A 22,980-nucleotide genomic window follows, 5' to 3' on the forward strand; every position below is an offset into this window, starting at 1 on the left:
GATAAATCTGTGCTTGCTCAGATATGGGATTAAAAGGAAAATGATTTAAGAGGAAACTGATTAGGTCTCAAAATTTTAAACAGCATTAATTTTTCATTCCCAAGAATTTCTTATTTGGAACTAAGAGGTCTTGAATAAAAATCCACTTTTTAATGTGTTATATGCTGACCTGAAGTGACCATTGAGTTTAAAACAGTACAGCAGCCCCAATAGATATTTTTTTAACTTTTCTTTGAGATAACTGTAGATTCACATGCAGTTGTTAAGAAATACTGCAGAGAGATCCCCTGTGCCTTTTACCCCGTTTCCCCCAGAGGGTTGTGCAAAATTAGAGTCAAGGGTCATGAGCAGGATACAGACATAGATATGTTCAAGGAACTGAGCACTTTATCACACAGGAGACCCTTATGTTGCCTTTTTTTTTTTTTTTTTGGAAGGTTTATTTACTTATTAGAGAGAGAGCGGCGGGGGGGAGGAGCAGAGGGAGAGAAAATTTCAAGCAGATTCCCTGCTGAGCGTGGAGCCCAATGCAGGACTCGATCTCACAACCCTGACATCACGACCTCAGCTGAAACCAAGAGTCGGATGCTCAACTGGCTGCACCAACCAGGAGCCTCTGTGTTGCCTTTTTAATAGCCACACCCACTCTCCTCCCCTTCTGCCCCTTCCTTCGTCCCTGGCAACCTCTAATCTGTTCTCCATTTCTTTATTTTCATCATTTCGAGAATTCTGTATAAATGGATTCATACAGTATGTGGCCTTTTAGGGTTGGCGCTTTTCCCTCTATAATTCTCGGAGAGTCATCCTGGTTTTTGTGTCTATCAATAGTTTGTTGCTTTTTTGTTTTTGCTGAGTGGTTTTCCATGGTATGGATGCACCATAGTTTGTTTAGTCATTCACCTGTTGAAAGACCATCTGGGTTGTTTTCGAGCTTTCAGTTACTACAATTCAAGCTAGCTGCTGGAAACATTTATGTGTAAGTTTTTGTGTGAAAATAAGGCTTTGTTATTCTGGAATAAGGGTAGTTGTGTGCTTTGTTCTTGTTAAGAAGCTGTCAGACTTTTCCAGAATGACCGTTTAATTTTACGTTCCCACCAGCAATGTATGAGTGTTGCAGCTTTCCTCACATCCTTAACCAGTATTTGGCATTGTCACTATTTTTAATTTTAGCTATTCTGATAGATGTAGAGTGATATCATATTGTGGTTTCAATTTGCATTTTATAGGGGCTACTGATTTATATATTTATATATAAAACATAATACCTAGAGCAACCACTAAAAAGCCATGCAAAGAAATACACTCAGAAGCACTATAGAGGGGCACCCAGTGGCTCAGTCGGTCAAGCGTCTGCCTTTGGCTCAGGTCATGGTCCCAGGGTCCTAGGATCGAGCCCCACATCAGGCTCCTTGCTCACCGGGAAGCTTGCTTCTCCCTCTCCTCTGCCTGCCGCTCCCCCTGCTTGTGTTCTCCCTCTCTTGCTCTGTCAAATAAATAAATAAAATCTTTTTTTGAAAAAAAGCACTATAGATAAGTCAAAATGGAATTCCCAATAAATGTTCAAGTAACCTCAAGAAAATAGGAAAAAGAAAACAGTAATTGTTAATCATTATAAATGCATAATACAACCAAGGCTCATATTTTTAACTTTTCTAATTTGTATTTGGGTCAACCAGATCCCAGGCTAAACTCTGAAATTGAAATCATTTATCACATGCAAATTTAATGGGATAGCACATGCATTAAAACAGCTCTACATACCCACCTAATGTAAAGATTATGTGGTCTTTATGTTTGATTTGCACAAGAACCTCATGACCTTAATAATTTTGCAATTTAACTCATCTTCATTAATAAAATATTTAGTTTAGAATTATATGACATATATGTTTAAATGCCTGCATTGTTTTGGGTGAATTCACTTTCTTTGTTGTGTTGTTATCTTCTACATCTAATACATTTGCTACACATTTATATTGTGACAACTGAATTAACAATTACATAGAATATTTTTACCAGCTTCATTACCATTTGTAATGGCTAGGCATCACTGATGTGACTAATTGTTTATTCTTCTTTTAATTCAAAGAGTTTAATCCAGATATTATTGACGTTTTGAGTACTCCAGAAAATGCAACTCAAAGCAAGATCTCAGTTTCCCAGACTGAAATTTCTGAAGAAGATGTTCATCCTGAACAGCCTTCCATTTTCAATCCATTTCAGAAGGAGATACTCACATATCTTGTAGAAGGATTCAAAGTATCTATTGTAAGTAAATTAATTGCATGGACATGTTCATTAACACAAAAGGAGTAGGGTTTTATGTGTCTACTTACTCTTGAATTATTATTATTATTATTAATTATTATAAAGGTTAGATCTTGGCTTAAACATATCTAACACCTTCAAAATTATGTAGAGAATACTACCAAGTATCAGGCTCCATTAATCACTGATGTACTTGGATTTCTGTGGATCATATACAGTTGACCCTAGGGAACAAATCAGTCAGCACATTTCATAGATACCAAAAGTCAATCTAATTCTAGCAGAACTCATAAATCTCGATTCTGCCAATCTCTAAATCTAAACTAGATTTTGGTGTCTGCAGGTTTTACTTAGAGCTGAATGATTTACACAGGGCCCTTAGGACTGGTGGTAATTTGGAGAGCCATTTCCAAAACTCAGAATAGATTCTAAAATGTACTGATTCCAGTTTTAAACCAGATACAGGATATTTGATCAAGATTGAGTTAGCCTTAGTTGGACCACAGTTGAAGCAGCTTATTTGGTTACTTATTAAGGAATATTGGTGGTCAGTTTATATGCAGTTCTTATTTTGTGACTGTTATACTCCATATTTTAACATTAATTCTTTATGATTCCTTCTCTTTTATATTGTAAAATCAGTCAATCTACTGTTGTTTTTTGATGATTTTTTTTTTTTTTAGTTTAAAATCTCTAAGCCCTAGGTAATTTAAGTGACCTTAGCTTCTTAACCCATCTCTCTCTCTTTTTTTGTGTGGTACAATGCACATAATATAAAATTCACTATTTTAACCATCTTAAAGGCATAATTCAGTGGTACCAAGTACATTCACATTGTTGTGCAACCATTACCACTCTCCATCTCCAGAGCTTCTACAGTATCCCAAACTGCTCTGTACCCAATAAATAATAACTCCTCATGCCCCTCTCCCCCAGCCCCTGATAACCACTATTCTACTTTCTGTCTCTATGAATTTAACTTTCCAGATACCTCATATAAGTTATACAATACGGTATTTCCTACAAGATATGTCCTTTTTTATGTGGCTTCTTTCATTTAGCATGATATTTTCAAGTTCATCCATGTTAAAGCATGTATCAGAACATTCCTTTTAAAGGCTGAATAATATTCCATTCTATGTATATACTACAGTTGTTTATCCATTCACCCATCAGTGGACATTTAGATTGTTTCAACCTCTTGGCTGTTTTGATCAATGCTGCTATCAATGTTGGTATTTGTCTATCTTTTTTAACTACCCTAATTTAACCATTCTAATTTCTACTACTGAAAAAACAATCTACAATAAAACATGTCCCGTGATCTTCTTTGGGGCTGTGTAGAGAGGTTAGTGTATTACTGCTTGAGAGGTCGGATCCTAATTCATTCCTGTTCTGATTGAAGGGTTCAAGTAAAACCAGTGGTTCCAAGCAGCAGTGGCCTAAAATCTTATGGTCTTGTAAGGAAACCTTCCGAATGCAGCTTGGCAGACTCCTAGTGCACATTTTGTCACCAGCGCACTCTTCTCAAGAGAGAAAGCAAATTTTCGAAATAGTTCGTGAACCGAATCATCAGGAAATACTACGAGACTGTCTTAGCCCATCCCTGCAAGTAAGTATCTCAACACTTCAAAAGTAAAAAGTAGTGGTGAAGTGTAAAATTGAACAACACAAGAACTGAAGATAAACTGTATTTTCATGCCAAACATCCTAAACATAGTTTTCTTACCAAACAAATATCTCCTGAGGTCCTTCTTCAGATGCTCTATACCAGACTCAAACTGACCTCTTTGTCTATTTCCCATTCCTTCTTCCAGGGCTGAGATGAAGAATTGTGTATCTGAGCTCTTAGAAGAGCCTTTGTAGTTTTTACTAAATCTTCAAGTGTTTTCTTTTTCAAAAGCATTATATTATCCATAAAACATCTAAATTGAGTAGCTCAAACAGTAGTACATGTGATATTTTTTTATTATATTCATATGATATATTTTTAAAAATGCTTATAGTAAGTTAAAATTTTTAGAAATGTGTTGATCATTTGGAATGATCAAAATCAAAATACTTAAAAGAATTTCAGAGTTTATAAATTCTAACACTTAAAGAGTGATAGATGGAGAGTTTAAATGGAACAACCAGTTTAAAGAGCTGTTTAGCAGTTTCTTATAAAATTAAACATATACTTAACCTGTGACCCTAAAATTCCATTTTTAGGTATTTACCTAAGAGAAATTAAACATATGACCATAAAAAGACTTGTACAGGAATATCCATGTCAGCCTTTTTGCTAATAGCCAAAAACTGGAAATAACCCAAATGTCAATCAACAAAAGAATGTATAACCAAATTGTGATATGTTATATATTTATATAATAGACTATTATACAGCAATAAAAGGAAACAGACTATTGATGCACCTACCATTATGGATGAAGTTCAAAAACATTGTGTTAGTGGGGCACCTGGGTGGCTCAGTCGTTAAGCATCTGCCTTCGGCTCAGGTCATGATCCCAGGGTCCTGGGATGGAGCCCCGCATCGGGCTCCCTGCTCAGCGGGAAGCCTGCTTCTCCCTCTCCCACTCCCCCTGCTTGTGTTCCCTCTCTCGCTGTGTCTCTCTCTGTCAAATAAATAAATAAAATCTTTAAAAAAAAAAAACAATATTGTGTTAGCAAAAGGAACAACCAAACACAAAAGAGCACACATTTTGTGATTCTATTCATATGAAGTCTAAGAACAGGCAGAATTAAGACGTGGTGATAGAATTCAGGACAGTAGTTGTGTCCATGAGGAAGGGGGAAGCGAGAAGGTGAATTGAATGGAAAGGGGCATTAGGAAACTTTCTGGGGCAATAAAAATGTACTTGATCTTATTCAGGATAGTGGTAAAATGGATGTATACAGTTGTCAAAACTGAGAAATGAACACTTAATATCTATGCTTTACTGTATGTACATTATACCCCTGTAAATACAGTAATAGGTGATATATACAGACAGGCATCCCTTTTAATACCTGGGAAACTCAGATATATCATATTAAGAACCAAAGGGTTATAGTTTTGAAGTGATGAACTCTCTACTATTAAGATTCTCTCAGGTGCCCTCTGGGCATTGTCTTCCCTCTCCCAAGGCAGAAGCACATCCAGCCCACAGTCTCCTGTGGAGAATTTGAAGGGATGTTCTTTCCTGCCTTTACTCTCAGCAGAGTTGCCATCCACCAAAACCCAGCCTGGTGTTGACAGTCCTCTTTCCCCACACCAACTTTCCTCTCCATTATTCCCATTTCATCGATGGTGTCCATACAGAGTTCAACTTGAAATATGGGCTCCATGGTTGAATTTTCCTCTCCCTTAAATTCATGTCATCGCCAAAGCCAGTCATTTATTTCGTGTCTTTAACTGTTTTCTACCTGCCCCACCCTAGTTCAGACTTTCGCCCCTGTGCTCAGATCACTACAATAACCTCCTCTCTACCTCAAAACCACATTATTGTGTCTGGTTTTTTTAAGTTTATTATGGAGACTTTCAAAGACACCTAAAAGTTGGGAGAGAGCAAACAAGGACCCACATGACCATTACCCAGGTTTAATTTTTCTTTGCAGTGTTTTGAAATAAATGTCAGGTATCAAATCATTTTACCTGTAAATCCTTTACCTGTCCACATCTCTGACTGATAAGGACTTCTATAAAATTTGTCACACTCAATAATGATGGCAGTTCTCTATTGTCATCTAATACTCAGTGTGTAAACTTTCCCAATTGTCTTATAATTTTTGTAATAGTTGCTTGATTCTGGATCCAAATAAGGCCCACACATTGCATTTGTTTGATGTATGCTAAATCTTTTTAATCCCTGGCAAGTACCCTCCCCAGCCATTTTTTAAATGTCATCTATTTATTGATGAAACTGGGTCTTTTGTTCTATAGGATTTCCCACATTCTGGATTTAGCTGATCATATGTATGCCTGTAGCTCTAGGTTTCAAGGCTTACTAGATTCCAGTTCCTGGTTTCATATCTGGTTCTGTGTTTGTTTTTTTAAAAGACTACTTTATTAAGAGTGCTTTGCATTTTCTGTTACCGCATAGCAGGAGACAGAGAATGCCTAGTTGCCCTGCTTTTTCAGACGATATCAGCCTGATCCATTCGTTTTAAAGTTCACCCTCAACCTTTAACCTAATGGTTTTAGCTGCTGCTGATGAGAGTTGCCAAGATCTACTTTTTTCATTAGGAATTGCAAAATAGTGATTTCTCAGAGTTTCTCATTCCACCAGCATCTATTGCTCTGATTCTTCTGTAGGAAGAATATTGCCTTATCAACTATCTGACTACCCTAAAATATAGTCTGTATGGGAAAGGCAATGCTTGTTTCTTTTCCCTGTTTATTAGAATAATGAGTTGGTGCCCTAACAACCTCCAATTTTTATATTCATCTTTATTTTTGAGGTGTCATCATGAATTCAGGTATTTTTTTACAAAAGTAGTTGCAAACCTTTGCAGTTATTATTCCATTTGATATTCAAATTAACACCTATGTAGATTCAAATTGTTACATTCCTTTAACATAGCCTTTTCAACTTCTAACAAGTTAATATGATTAACTTCTTTGCTTTCTGGAACAGAATAACGTCCCAGGTTTATCTTGCACACCCTTCCCAGACTTTTCCCCCCAGGAAGCCCTTGTTTCCTTTTCATGAGATGATGGTATTTAGAAATTACAAATCTAAGGACTAGGAACACTCATTTCTACTCGGTTGTCATTTCTTTTTTGCGTTCATCCCTAATGACACCTTTTCTAGTCCCAGGAACTATGATCAATAAAGTGTGGGTTAGATGTTGAGATGAGATTCTAGAAACAACTTTAGTGTCTAAGAAAAATCATGTGTTTTTTGGATATTCAGGATGAATAAAGACATTTTTTATAGCTTTTCAAGATCATTTTTAGAATGTCACTGAATACTAAACTATTTTTAGATTATATCAAGAGCATTACCTTTAAGACACACATGTGAAAATAGTCTAGTCATTTACTATTTTTCTTTATTTGCCAACTTTTCAGGCCTTTTACTCACAGAGTGTCTGTTCATTTTTCTCTTTTGGTCAGGAAGCAGCTGTCTCCTGACTAATTTAAAATGTTGCATTAAAATGAGCTTTGCTATTTTCATCATTGCATATGTTCATGTTATGCTTTTGGGAAATGACATGATGTGATTCAGTGTGTTCATTTAAATATCACCCAAAATGTAAGAGCTTCCAAATTCATTTGTTGACATTTAATACTATTCACAGTTTAAAATGTCATAAAGCCAAATGCAGTGGTATTTGTATCAATGCAAATTTTTAAAAAGTAAAATTCTGCATGTTTCACTTGTTGGCATAATTAATGTTTAAAAAATACATAGCATACACATAACAATTAGGTCTAAGGTCTATTGCATGGAAGGGCCACTTAAAAAGTCATGAATCAAAGTTTGGTTTAGGTTTCCTCTATGAAAGACAGTTGTCATTACCTTAAGTAATATTCTGATTTTAGTTACAGGGCAGTTCTAAGACTGGCCTAATCCAGCCCTTCTCTAGACATGCTCACGGAACTGGTGCCGACATCTCACTGGTTTTAGAGTTTTTCACCTTTAGTTCTCCCTAAGGAGTAATGACTGCTTACAAGCTAACCCAAAGAAAGGGCTTTGTTCTGGAAGTTTCACCAGCGTCTCTTCTACCAAGCAGAAATCAAAGGAGAAAGAATAAAAAGCATAATTCTCTTACCTGGAAGGTTTAAAGGGAAGTTTCCCTTCCAGTTCATTTTTTCTATGAAAAGAGCTAAGAATTTTTTTCCTTTATCCCAAGCTTATTTCCTGTATTCCTTTAGCAAGTCTTCTCCAAAAATTTTTCCCCAAAAGCTTACTTGCTTGCTTTTATTTTCCTTCTCTTCTTACTTTCCTTCCTTTTTCTTTTTTATTTTACCTTTTACAATGAAAATTTTCAAATAAGAAAAATAGAGAATAGTATAATGAGTACCATATAGCCATCACCTAGAGTTAACAGTTGTTAATACTTTTATCATACCGACATCATTTCTTTTTTGAAGTATTTTAAAGTAAATTACAGAAATCTTTTTCAAAAAACATTGTCTTACGTATCCATAACATTATTTTACCTAACAAAATTAGCTTACACCCTAATATCACCATATTTCCAATGCAAAATTAAATTTTTTCAATTGTTCCCAAAATGTCTCTTTTAGCTGCTCTATTCAAACCAGATGCCACCAAATAAATCTAGCGATATAATTTAACTTAATTACTGTTACATAATATAAGTGTAAGAAATAAAAATTCTCTATGACTTAAAAAAATGTTATTATGTTAATCACCATACATTGCATCATTAGTTTTTGATGTAGTGTTCCATGATTCATTGTTTGCGTATAACGTGCTCCATGCAGAACGTGCCCTCTTTAATACCCATCACCAGGCTAACTCACCCCCCCAGAACCCTCAGTTTGTTTCTCAGAGTCTATAGTCTCTCATGATTTGCCTCCCCCTTCGATTCCCCCCCTTCATTTTTCCCTTCCTGCTATCTTCTTCTTCTTCTTCTTCTTTTTTTTTTAACATAAAATGTATTATTTGTTTCAGAAGTACATACAGGTCTATGATTCAACAGTCTTACACAAAAAATTGTTTCTTTTTCTTAAAGCATGGAGCCAAATTAGTTTTGTATTTGTCAGAGTTGATACATAATCACCAAGACGAATTGACTGAGGAAGAACTAGACACAGCGGAACTGCTCATGAGTGCTTTAAAACTATGTGGGCAAAAGTGCGTCCCTCCCAGTGCAGCAACAAAAGCAGACCTTATTAAAATGATCAAAGAGGTGAGTCAGTGAAATCATAAGACACAGTTTTCTTAGGAGATCCCACTGAATGTAATTAAAGAATGATTGAAAGAATTCTTTTTATTATAAAATATCATCGATGATAAATTTGAAATGATTTTTTTTTTTTTACTTTATATTGCTTTTTTACTATGAGAGAACAAATAGGCTTATTGTAAGGGGCATTTTATTCATTATTGTCATCCTTATCCTTTATCAGTAGCTTTCAGTGAAGGACAGACTTTTATAGTGACAAGCAAGTTGAAGCATCAGCCTTGAAGCAAAATAAGGAAGCAAGCAACTATGCAAACCCCTTAAGTTTGCCACCCCAGTTAACTGTTCTACACTCACTTCTGTGCCCCAAACTGTGTACAAAGGGGAATTATAACATTATTGAAGTGGTTATTGTATTTTAACTTTCTGGTGTCTTGGGGACAGTATCTTTTTCCTTTGTTAACTTGGTTTTAAAGTTAGTTTGTTGGCCTCAGTGCCAGTGTTAAATGATAAATAATGTTTTATACTACATATTATTATCCAAATCTCTTAGGAACAAAAGAAATATGAAACTGAAGAAGGTACGAATAAAGCCACCTGGCGGAAAACGGTTAATAATAATCAACAAAGGTAGGCTTTCATATATTCTAAAAGTCATGCCTTTTTTAATTCATTCGACTTCACACATACTTTTAGTTTTACAGTATCATGCTTTTGTATCTGTTTAACAGCCCACTTAGGCTTAATTTACGGGCTTGTCTTGTTTGTTTACTTAGTCTCTTTCAGCGTCTGGACTCAAAATCAAAGGATATATCTAAAATCGCTGCAGACATCACCCAGGCAGTGTCTCTCTCCCAAGGAATTGAGAGAAAAAAGGTGATCCAACATATCAGAGGAATGTATAAAGTAGATCTGAGTGCTAGTAGACACTGGCAGGAACTTATTCAACAGTTGACGCATGATAGGTAAGCAAAGTGGAAGGACATTTCGGGTTGTCCAGCATTACTGTTTAATATTTTAATGTGAAACACTATTTTCATTTCATAATAAAGATTCATAACATTATTTCGTTAGTTTAAATATTTTTTGTTTAATCACTTGGGATTTATTTCATCTTCAATAATCCTATAAGAATCTTTTTTTAAATTCTTGGGGGTAAGTGAGGGAATAATGAGAAAGAGAGGCATTAGCTCTTCCAAATAATAATATCTATATATTGGCTTTAATTTAGAATATAATCTTTGCAGAAGAATAGAGAAATCACTGAAACAGGATAGTTGGGAAATAGATCTTTTTCAAGATAAGACTTTAATAATAAAATTTAAAGGATGTGTCACAGATAATGAAAAGAGGAAAATTAAGGTATTATTCTCTAAATTTGGTTAAGATAAGTGATTAGTATGACTTGGGGGTGATAAAATGCACTAAACATTAGACACTAAAGGAAATTCCAGGTGAACAAAAGAATTAAACTCAAAGTTTATAAAGTAGAAGAAAACAGGGTATTTATCAACTCTGTGATAGATGGTTAACTTTCTAAGCTCAAACACCATAGAAGAAACTACCAAGAAGAAATAAATGGATTTGAGCTTTAATTTTTTCCAGTGTATTTAACAACTATAACAACAACAAAACATGAAAATTTATTTTCGGCAAATATATCAAAAAGTATGCCAACATCCCAAAAGTTTGAGCAAAAGATGTGAATACACTCTTCCACATAAGACAGATAAATTAATAAACGGGAAAATATTCAATATGGCCTAGAGTCTAATTTGATTTTTTAAAACCTTTAAATACCATATTTTGCCTTTTATATTATACATACCCACAGCAGGAAGAAATGTAACCTAGTCCACGGTCAGAGGTTCGATGGCATTGTACGCTCTGACAGCATATGTCAGGAATCCTATAAACGTTTTATTTCTAGCTCCAGTTATCCTATTTTAGTGATTTTCTCCTAAGGAAAATGTTCCAAATATAGAAAGGCAGTAGACATAAAGGTTTTCATCTCTGCATTATTTATACTAGTGAATGAACTGAAAACAACTTAAATATATAATAATGGTAATAGGGTTAAATACATTATAATGTACCCACACAGTGCATTAGTCAGCCATTTTCAGTGATGATAATAAAGATTAAAATATGTCCAGTGAAAGAAGAAAGGCTATAGAAATGTACATATATAATAATTATAACTAGAGTTTTAAAAAATGAAAGAAAATAATCTCTACCAGTAATTGGTATGTTTAGAGTAGTAGGATTCAGGGTGTTTTTTTTTCTCTTACCTATTTCTAAAAATATATTCAATGTAGTTCTACTATTTTCTTTCATTTAAAATATGAACTTATATTTGGGGCGCCTGGGTGGCTCAGTCGTTTGAGCATCTGTCTTCGGCTCAGTTCATGATCTCAGGGTCCTGGGATCAAGCCCCACGTTGGGCTCCCTGCTCAGTGGGGAGTCTGCTTCTCCCTCTCCCCTTGTTTGTTCTCTCTCTCTCACTCAAATAAATAAATAAAATCTTTAAAAAAAAATAAAATATGAACTTAATTTAAAACATTTTAAGAAACATGGCTGGTACTACAAAAATGAACTAATTTTATTTATTACATTAAATAGTAGACAAGATGAGAAATATAGAAACTTAACTTGGAAAATGGATTTTTTTTCTTTATCAGGCCATATTAAGTCCAATCAATGTATTGCTAAAGCATACATGTTGCTAAAGCATTCAGATACAGTAGTCATGATATATCTTTTAAAAAAATTTAGTAGGTACAAGAAACTGGTGGCAGAGCATGCCTCCAGGCAGGGAACCAGAAGATTGGGGTTCAGGAGCAGACGGACACTTATTTTTTATCTTATTTTATTGTACTATGTGTATGCATTCCCTAGTCCAATTACATAAGGCGTTGGGGTTTTTTAATTGAATAGATCGATTTTGATTTCCTTATTCAAGTTCTGTAATGATTTTATTTAAAGTTATAAGTACTACAGATTGCCCCTTAAAACATTCTTTTATTTTCACTTGCAGAGCAGCCTGGTATGACCCCCTCTACTATCCGACTTCATGGCAGTTGGATCCAACAGAAGGGCCAAATCGAGAGAGGAGACGTTTACAGAGATGTTACTTAACTATTCCAAATAAGTATCTGCTTCGGGATAGACAGAAATCAGAAGGTAATAATGACTTCTTGATGCAACATACAAATGTAGCACATAACTGTGATCATTACATAAAGACAGTATGTATTTTTTCCTCAACAGATGTGGTCAAACCACCACTCTCTTTCCTATTTGAAGATAAAACGCATTCTTCTTTCTCTTCGACTGTAAAAGACAAAGCTGCAAGTGAGTCTATAAGGTAAGTGTGAATCCATAAGATGTTCTCACTTTCGTTGAAGGAGTTAGAGTTTAATAGTTTATTGTAGTGTTTATGTAATATTTATTTCAGATAATGCTGTGGTTTTAGGAAAGGTCCTACACATGGCTCAAGAGAGGACAAGGTTGAATGACCAAAATCCAAAAGGAAAAGACATTTTTGATAGCGAGGATCCCCTGGGCTTCAGGCGTCGTGCTCTGGCCCTTATCTGCATGCATCTGTCTTTGTAGTTGTCTGTGAAACAGATAGTACTGCTGGTCGTGTCCACAAGAAGCAATCTAGTGCAGTGATTAAAGGTTCAAATTTTAGTTCCTTGTCTTACTAGCTCTCTGATCGTGGGCAAGTTACTTAGCCTCTCTGTGTCAGTGCCCATACCTGTGACACGAGGAAGATAATAACACCCAAAGTTCAGCATATGGTTGAGTATCAAATAGCTATTTATAGTATTATTATTGTTATGGTCGTGACAGTTATTATCATGCCCATTTAATAGGTGAAAAACTGAGACTTAAAGAAAGTGAGTGACTTGATGAGAGACCAGATCTTTTCTGAGTCTAAATCCCCTGTTTCTCCTGGAATACAAGGATTCTTTCAGGTCTTTGAAAATACCAGAGGCATGATCCAATGTTTGCTTAATTACTAGAAAATATAAAATACTGAAGTTTCTTTTAAAAAATTGAATCTCTATATTCTATATATAGGAGGTATGAGCCTTCTCTAAAAAGTTTATTTTCTCCTCTACTAGAGCATTAAAATTTGAGATAATATTTTCATAGGGTTTAGACAAGACATGTCATACTTTTGAAACTCTAGTCTGCTGTGCTAAAATCTTTTACTAGATAAAGCTTATACTACACTCTCTAAAATTGGTCAAAACATTTAATCATCGTGATTTTAAATATGTTTTGACAGAGTGAATCGAAGATGTATCAGCGTTGCACCATCTAGAGAGACAGCTGGTGAGTTGTTATTAGGTAAGTCACATTTTGAAGTTTTACACATACCCTGTCTTACTTTATTCTTAGATAATTTGAAGCATTGTTTGATGTAATACCATTAAATCAGACAAACTTTCTCTAATATCACATAGGTGATTTTGCCCTAACATTGTATATAGTGCTTATGACTGACAGATGTGAAGAAATGACAATCTTATTTTCTAAAAAGCACATGAAATAGCATTTTAATTTTTATAAAGTTGACTTTCCTCATAAGTATACATTTTTATATTTAATCATTCCCTTTACTTTATATCAATTTTGAATTTTAAAGTGAAGAATTCTTAGAATACTAAGAAATATATCCACCTTGAGAAAGTTCATAATTTATATTCCCTGTTGTGCTTCTGAGAGGAAGGCCAAGGTGGTCCATCCCTGCATATCTATATAGTTACATTTAGTGAGAAATTTTTTCCTCAGGATATGAAGGAATAAGGTTGCACCATTTGGTCTCTGTTCCCTTAAAGAACCAATGTGTATGCTGTAGGCCAGTTCTTCTTGAAGCATGCTCCCCAAATCCAGAGCATCAGCATCACATGGGAACTACTTAGAAATGCACATTCTTGGGCTACCGCCCAGACCTATTGAGTCTGAAACTCTGTAGGATGGGACCCAGCAATCTGCATTTTGGTGAGCCCTCCAGCAATCCTGATGCACCCTCAAATTTGAGAGTCCCTGCTATAGGCTAAAGCTACAGCCTCCAAGGCCCAAGATGCAGAACTTCAAACTTGTCAGGACTGAGCCCCATGATCATGAGGATGGAGAGAGTGCCTTTCTCTGAGCCAACAGTGCTCAGTGCTCAAGGCTGACCAGCATACAATGCAGAGGCCAGAGAAACTCCTACCATTTAGATACATGGTGTAGAGACATGTGTTAAAGCAACGAGCCTATAAAGTAGGAAAATTGAGGGCTGTCTTTTAAGCTACTTTTAAGCTACTCTGTTCTATAGAGTGTTTAAATAAAAATAATTAAGGATTCCTCTTTTGCTAGAAAATTTGTTTACAAGTTGACTTCAGCTAATATGTGAAAAAATAAAGCAAATTAATATGCTAGTAATATAAGAAGAGTATAAGTAATAATAAATGGCCGACTTTATTTTTAGCACTGAGTGCCAGGTGCTAGTGTAAGCATTTTACATATCTTCTAATTTAATTCCCACAGTAACCCTGTGAAATAAGTCCTCCCTCCACCCCCTTTTTTAATAAGGAGATTAAGACACAAAGAAGCAACTTGCCCAAGATCTCATGGATACTATTAAAAAATATTTATTGAGTGACAGGAACTGTTTCTGAGTGCTGGGATTTAAATTCAGGCCAGTTGACTCCAGAGGTCATATTTGTAATCACATAAGGTAATAGTGCACATATATTTTTAAACTCATATCCAGTTACTTTCTATAGGTAAATGTGGAATGTATTTTGTGGAAGATAATGCTTCTGATACAGTTGAAAGTTCGGTGAGTAGAGGCTTAAGTTTGCACTTGTATAAATCTAGACAAATTCCCAAAATGTATAACTTTAGTTAACCAGAGAGCAGGTAGAACTAGAAGAGTTCATGTATTGTCATTCTGTGTATAGATTGGTCTTAATTCCAACCTTTTTCTTTTAAAGATACTTTTAAAAAGAAGACCCTACCATCTCCTCTGGCTTACAGTCTGATCTCATAACAGTTAGTATTATGAGTCAAATTCCAAAGTGCTCCTGTTAAAGCAAACAAGCAAAGGGAAAAAAAGTAAGAGAGAGAGACAAAGTAAGAAACATACTCTTAATTATAGAGAACAAACTGATGGTTGCCAGAGGGCAGGTGGGTTAAATAGGTGAAGGGGATTAAGGAGGGCACTTGTGATGAGCACCGGGTGATGTAGGGAACTGCTGAATCATTATATTGTACACCTAAAACTGTGTAACACCGTATGTTAACTAACTAGAATTAAAATTAAAACTTTAAAAAATATAAAAATAAAAATGAAAAAATGAAAGAAAAGTGCTCCTGTTATGTTAATTTATTTAATTTATTCTTTATATCACTATCCTCAGTGGCAACAAATAACTACTTCTTAACCACTCCCAGTTCACTATCAAGTGCACTTCACAAAGAAAGTAAAATGTTGTATAATAGAATAACTCAAGTAATCCTGATATTCACATACCTTAGTACCATAATTTTTATTCTACTCGAAGTACTGATATTAACCAGAAAATAACAAAAGTGACCCTTAATTCACATTTTTTGTATCGCAAGACTTTTTGTCCATCTGAATTAGCTTGTATCATTAAAATATTGTTTTGAGATCTATAATAAGAGAAATAAGGCTTTTTGTTTCAGAAAAGTTCTAAAACCAGGAATTGCTAAGGATATACTAAATAAGATTACATGTGGTTTAATAGTGAATACATAGCTGATTTCAAAAAAAATGAGCTAAAACACAAAATTTTGTTGTGAAACAGATAATATGAAAAAAGTCATGAAAATATTTAATATAGCCCCCCAAATTGGGTAGGTATTCTTTCATGTGATTTAGCTAGCAATTGCCACAGTACTTATCCCAGCTGAAGTGTGGTTACATTATTTTTCAAGATGTCTCGTTTTAGCAACCAAGGAATTTAATAGTTGATATATAGGCCAACGTTTTTCTGGATCCAAAAGATGCCATTTTCCCCCTTTAAAACTCTCCTTAAAATACTCTTGTTTTTTTGATAGAGTGAAAGATCCTTCTTTCCTCCGCTCTTTTTAGCCTTTGTTCCTACTTTGTATATGACATTTGCTGTCTTGCATTTGAAATGTGTATACACTTTCCATCTTGCACAGACGTATTTCATGCAGAGCACTTAGCAGAGCACCTTGCTCCTAGATGCTTAATTAACATCTGCTGAGTTGAATGAATGAATGAAAGTTGAAACTCAACCAGAAGGAATTCGGTTTTATGTATGAGAGTATTAGATTTTCATTAAAATGTTTAATTTTATTTGTAATACATTTCCTACCCCTACTTCTAAAAGTCAGTTGGAACCCAGTACAATACTATAACACACATAGAACAGGGCAAATCAAATTTAAAAATTTCAGATAAGGTTTTAGAAGGATGAAGAGCCTGGGATAGGATGGTCATTACATTTGAGTTCTAAATTTTGCTCTGAGCTCCTGTTCCAACACAAAAGAGTAAGTAAATGCAGTTTTCCAAAAGGGAAAACTGATGAAAACAAACCAAAACAGAATGCAGGTTAATTTGATGAGATAAATTCTAACTAGTTTTAAACCTTGGTAGAAGCTTTTATCATGATTTTTCTATTAAAAGCATTGAGTAACATAATTCATGTATTCAATTGCAGTTTACAAAAGATTTAGACATGTTTTTAAAAGTTTTCTTGATTTTGTACTTTGGCAAGGGCCCAGTGATGGTAAGAAGTATAGGACCTATGGCCCCTAACCCTTCATTCTAGAATGTGGGGATTTGGGATGCCTGAGTGGCTCGGGTCATGATCCCAGGGTCCTGGAATCGAGTCCCTCGTCAGCCTTCCTGATCAGCGGGCAGTCTGCTGCTCCCTCTGCCTGCGGCTCCCCCTGCTTGTGCTCTGTCTCTCTCTCTGACAAAAAAAAAAAAAGAATGTGGGAATTTGTTGAGGGAGGCTAGGATTAATGCTGTCAGGAAGATCCAGCCTTCCAGTGGTCACTTTATCTCCTCCTTACTTCTGCTGACCACATAGGAGAGGAACATAGCCATCTGGTGCATGATGATCTGTGAACTTACAGTCAGTGCAACTGAATTGGCAGGAGGCTGCTTTGCCTTTCCTGGAAGATTCAGAGGCATGGGAACTATGCATCAAACCTGGGGAGCTCCCAGGCCATGCAGATAGGTCAGTTTTAACCCAGATCTATGTGAGGGCAGGCCCACAGCTGTTGAGTTCTCAGGGAGAGGCTTGTTTTCCATTCTCCAGCCACACTCCAGGCCAAAGAGAGACAAGCTCCTGCTTCTTCCTCTATTGATGGGCACATGTGTTTGTCTGTGATTGGGAAAATGTCCCTTAATGGGTTTTAGATTTCTGAAGTAATTTCATTTTCCATGCTCTGATCCAGAGAACCCAGTGCCTCATCTTCTGTCTTCAAGTGGACGTTAACCTAAGTCATCTAGTCTCTGAAACCTGTGAGCCTGCTGCCGAAGCGTTCCCTCCACCTCACTGCTGCTTTTCACATTTCTTGTTAGTTTTGGCTCCCGGGGCTTTCATTTCCCCTTAATTTCTTGCAAGCTCAGCTTTAAAATAAGTCAGTCTGGAAAAGCTACATATTGTATGATTCTAGCCATAGGACATTCTGGGAAGGGAACACTATGGAGCTAGTAAAAGGATCAGGGGTCCACGGGGCAGGAGGGGCTGAGGAGGTGGGGCACAAGGGAATCTGTACGGTACTGCAGTGGTGGGCCCATTTCACAGGAAACACTAGTCAAAACCCGCAGAACTGCATGAGACCCAGAGTGAACCCTAACGTAAACTGTGGCCTTTGGTTAAGAATAATGTGTTCAATACTGGCTGAACAATTATCACAAAGGTACCCCACTGCTCACACTAATGGGAGATGATAATCACAGGGAAGTTGTGAGTGCAGGCAGGGAATACATGGGAACTTTCTACACTATCTGTTCAGTTTCCTGCAAACCTAAAACTGCTCTAAAAAGTAAAGTCTATTTAAAAATACAGAAACAGTCTGTATACTTCCTTACATTTCATCCAGCATTTTGAAGTGTTTTGTAGTGAGGGGGTGGGGTGGGGCCGGTCAGGGAATCTTGTCTGCCATATTTGCCACAAAGGGAAGACATTTTATTTCATTTTCATAGTTTTAAAAATCTAAGATTAAAATGATTATTTATATTTTCTATAAAGCAAACACTTTCATTTATTTCTTTTGTCTTAGAGCCTTCAGGGAGAATTGGAACCAGCATCCTTCTCCTGGACATATGAAGAAATTAAAGAAGTCCACAAGCGTTGGTGGCAGTTGAGAGACAATGCTGTAGAAATCTTTTTAACAAATGGTAGAACACTCCTGTTAGCATTTGATAACACCAAGGTAAATTCGGCTTTATTAACAGATACATATTTTTGAAATTATCATGGGACCAGTGTAACTATATGCATACTGATTTTATCAAGGTTTAACTTATTTAAACTTTGATTCACTGTTTCTGACATCAAATAAAAACTGCCTTATTTCTTAGTCCTAATTAAAGTGAACCCTTGGCTATAGTAGAATGATTTTTGTCCTTCGAAACAGTGTTAAATTCAGATCTTCCAAAGTGACTGTATCTGTAAAAAGTAAGTGAATGCATAACCAACCTGAAGAGAGTAATTTAAACTTGAGAGTAGATTCTATATTTTATAAACCCTTTCTTAACCCCACATCCCTTCCGCTACAGTTTGTCTGCTGTCCTTTATAGAAAACCTTTTGGAAAAGTTATGTGTGCTCGCTGCCTCCAGTCTTTTGAAATGCTCCTGACTGGTTTTCTTCTCACTACTTCACCTAGAATTCTGGTCGGGGTTCTTAGTGACCCCCATGTCTAAACCCAATGGTCAGATTTCTCGGTCCTTATTTTACTTGACCTATCAGCAGCATTTGACACCAGTGATTGTTTTCTCTTTCTTAATAAGAATAATAATAATAACCTTCCCAGGGCACCTGGGTTCTGCAGTTGATTGAGCAGTTGAGCTTTCAACTCTTGGTTTTGACTAGGGCATGATCAGGGTCATGAGATCAAGCCCTGCATTGGGCTCTGTGCTCAGTGGGGTGTCTGCTTGCGCCTCTCCCCCCCCCCCCGCCGCGCTCTCTCAAATAAAGAAATAGATAAAATCTTGAAGAAAAAAATAATCTTCTCCGCTAGGTTTCTGGGCCATCACTTTTCATTAGCTCTCCTCCTGCCTTGAGGACATTCATTCCTTCTCAGTCTTCCTCCAAGATGCTTCTTGGAATACCTCCAGGCTCATTCCACAGACCTGTTCTCTTCTCATCCACTCTTGTGACTTTAAATACTACCTGTATTGAAACAACTTTCAAATTTATATCCCTACCCAAACCTCTCCCGGGAATGCCACACTCAAATACTTAACTCCCTACGTGGCATCTCCACTTGGAAGTCAAATCAGCATCTCGTATTAAGCATGCACAAAACCAAGCTTCTAATCTTCCCCCTCAGAATCTTTGCTGTTTTCCCCATTTCAAAAATTGGCAACTCTGATCTCTCTGATGACCCAGGCTAAACATTTTGGGATTATCCTCGACCCCTCATGTTCTTTCACGCCCCACACCTACTCTATCCGTCCTGCTGACTCTCCCCTCAAAACAGGTGCACAATCCGACTACTTACACTACTGCCCTCCTGGTCTAAGCCAGCATCATCTCCTGCCTAAATCAGTACGATACCTCCTAACTGTCCTCCCTGCTTCCATACTCCCCCTTCTTTCAGACTATTGTCAACACGATAGCTAAGGTATATTGGATCATGCCATCCCTCTGCTCAAAACCCTCCAATCCCTTCCTGTCTCACTTGGTTAATGCCACAGTCCTTACAATAGCTGAATGGAACACTGAGTTATCTGGCATCTTGTTATCTCACTGACCTTCTTTTCTATCATTCTAGCCCCTGCTCGCTCCACTCCATCCGTGGCTACTTTGTTTTCCTTGACCAGGCGCACTAATGCTTCAGGGCCTTTGCACTTACTGCTCCTGCTCCCTGGAACACAGCCTGGAATGTTTTTCCTTTTTGAAATTCACATGACTCACCTGCTCACTTTTTCAGGTTCCTTGATCAAATGTCTCCTTATCAGACCCTCCGGACTACTCTTAATAAAAGAGCAACCCTTCTCTCACTCCTACCCCCAAGCCTCCTTTCCTTTGCTCTGTTTTTCTCTATAGCACTTAATAACATCCAACAGTGTCTCTCCAATAAAATGTAAACACTTTGTTTTGTTAAGTGCTATAGCTTCAACAGCTTGAATGTAGGTGCCTGATCAATACTTGTAGAATGAATGCTTCCTTTTTCTTGCGGAGTTTGGTATGCAGTCTGTCATAAACTCCCTTCCATCAACCTTAGCTTTCGAAGGTGGCAGTCTTCAGATTTAAACTACAGGTTTAGGTTTTCTGTTTGTTTTTCCTTGAGACTATTCCTTTTTTTTTTTTTAATTGTGGTAAGAAAATACGTAAAATAAGATGGCCATTTTTTTTTAAGATTTTATTTATTTATTTGAGAGAGAGAGTGAGTGAGCACAAGTGGAGGGGGTGGAGGGAGGCAGAGGGAGAAGCAGACTCCTCGCTGAGCAGGGAGCCCGATGCGGGACTCAATCCCAGGACCCTGGGATCATAACCTGAGCCGAAGGCAGACGCTTAACCGACTGAGCCACCCAGGCGCCCTCATTTTAGCCATTTGTGTGTGTTAAGTATATTCACTTTGTTGTAGAACAGGTTCCAGATGTAGGTTTTTAAACCTTCTGTGACCTTGCCTGTTCCATAGCCATAGCTCCATTTCCTCACTTACTTTTAGTCCTGTCTGGTTATCCACATCTGCGGCTCTCATTCGATGCCTGAAGTACATACACATTTAAGATAGATATTTCAAGTTTGTTTTTTAGTAAAGGCCTGGCTTATCTATTTTTTCCCATTTATTACCAATCTTCATTTAATGACTTTAGAAAAAATCATATTACCTTTTTCTGTGACAAGTTTTGTGAATCTCTAAAAAAAAAAAAAGAAAACCAAAGTTTATTGGTTTTCAATCAGTAGTGAAAATCAAATATCATATTTTACATAGGGTATTTTATTTCATATTCATGAAATAAATATTATTATTCCCATATTACAGATGTGGTAGCTGTAACACAAAGGTTTTAAGCTGGAAACCAGGCCACGTCTGTCTAATTAAGAAGACCATGCTCTTTCTATAATATCATGTTGCATTTATTTAGATGAAGATTTTTATTTATCCTTTATTGATTTTTTTCAGGATCTATATATAAGTGACTTTTCTATACAAACTTTTTCTTATCTTCTTACTGACTGATTTCTCCAGCAAAACATAATGGTTAAGAGTCCAGCCTTTGGAGGAAGACCCAGAGTTTAATCTCAGTTCGCCACCAGTTGATGTTAGTTGGGCAACAAGTATTTTCTTGGTGGCCTTGATATTAGTAACATGCCTAAAATATGGAGACTTTGGAGAAAAGTGTCAGTAGCCTAAAAGAAAATGTTGTTTTTTTCTCCTTCCCTTGCAGGTTCGTGATGATGTGTACCACAGTATACTAACAAATAACCTCCCTAATCTCCTGGAATATGGCAACATCAATGCTCTGACAAATTTATGGTATACTGGACAAATTACTAACTTTGAATATTTGACTCACCTAAACAAACATGCCGGCCGATCCTTCAATGATCTCATGCAGTATCCAGTGTTCCCGTTCATACTTGCTGACTATGTTAGTGAGACCCTTGACCTCAGTGATCCATCAGTCTACAGGTAACTAAAAACATTATTACCTGTTAGCTTTGTCCATATGCTGTCTTTATTTCATTAAAGACCCATCATGAGACTTCAACCATGCACCAATATAGAAGGAATATACAATGAACCCCATCTGTCCATAACCTCAACTCAACAATTATGAAGATTTTTGCCAAACTTGTATCATCTCTTTTTTCTTTTTAAGACAAATCCTGGACAATCTTGTTATGTTATTCCTGTGTTCTTCAGCACACATCTCTTAAGAAAGTACAGAACATTTTCTTACTTGTTATGTTACAGTGCCATTATCATATCTAAGAAAATTTAACAATGATTTCATGGTGTCATCTAATACCCAGTCAATTTTCCAATGTCCCCCCAATTATATGAAAGATGTCTTTTTATACTTGATTGGCTTATATCAGGCCCAATATCACCTTTGGTTGCTATGTCTCCAAAGACATAAATCTAGAATAAGCCTTTGTTTTTTGGTATGCATTTTCCTCTTTCTTTTTTCCTAACATTGACTTGTTGAAGAAAAACAGGTCATTTTGTAGGATATCTCCCATTCCCATGTTAGTATTTACCTTCTTCCTTTAGCCTTTGTATTTCCTAGAGACTGGAAATTAGTTCTAAAGGCTTGCTTAGATTGAGGTTCAATTTTTTTTGGCGAGAATACTTTATAGGTGGTGGTGTGAACTTCATATTGCCCATCTCAGGAAACATATGATATCCCGCTCTAATGATGCTCAGATTGATCCGTGGTATCAGGCTTCCATTGAACTTGTTTCTGTCATTGATGGTTATCTCTTAAGTCAGTTATTTATTTCACTAGGGGTCACAAAATGGTGACTTCCTATTCTCTCATTTCTTCTAAAATTTTTTAGAAGAAAACATATAAGATGAGCCTGGGATATTTACTGTATCAGAAAGCAAGGAAACTGATAATCTTGTCAGAAGGATTTGGGGGCCATATTTGCCTTCCTGTGTTCATT

General features: G+C 36.4%; 1 protein-coding gene across 8 annotated transcripts in view; it reads left to right on the forward strand.

Annotated features, from left to right (window-relative positions):
* LYST (lysosomal trafficking regulator) overlaps positions 1-22,980 on the forward strand; it is a 177,552-nt gene that overhangs the window by 115,857 nt on the left and 38,715 nt on the right. For 7 of the 8 annotated variants that reach the window (XM_035724098.1, XM_027587628.2, XM_027587622.2 and 4 more), the window contains 11 exons: positions 2,090-2,268; positions 3,674-3,880; positions 8,956-9,132; positions 9,680-9,756; positions 9,903-10,091; positions 12,164-12,309; positions 12,397-12,493; positions 13,424-13,485; positions 14,910-14,965; positions 18,415-18,567; positions 21,756-22,000. In XM_035724098.1, coding sequence (XP_035579991.1) covers positions 2,090-2,268; positions 3,674-3,880; positions 8,956-9,132; positions 9,680-9,756; positions 9,903-10,091; positions 12,164-12,309; positions 12,397-12,493; positions 13,424-13,485; positions 14,910-14,965; positions 18,415-18,567; positions 21,756-22,000 — 1,588 coding nt within the window. The remainder of the gene's footprint in view (positions 1-2,089; positions 2,269-3,673; positions 3,881-8,955; positions 9,133-9,679; positions 9,757-9,902; positions 10,092-12,163; positions 12,310-12,396; positions 12,494-13,423; positions 13,486-14,909; positions 14,966-18,414; positions 18,568-21,755; positions 22,001-22,980) is intronic. The other variant, XM_027587647.2, reaches the window with a different exon arrangement.

Source organism: Zalophus californianus, chromosome 15 (assembly GCF_009762305.2).
Source record: "Zalophus californianus isolate mZalCal1 chromosome 15, mZalCal1.pri.v2, whole genome shotgun sequence".
Classification (NCBI taxonomy): Eukaryota; Metazoa; Chordata; class Mammalia; order Carnivora; family Otariidae; genus Zalophus; species Zalophus californianus.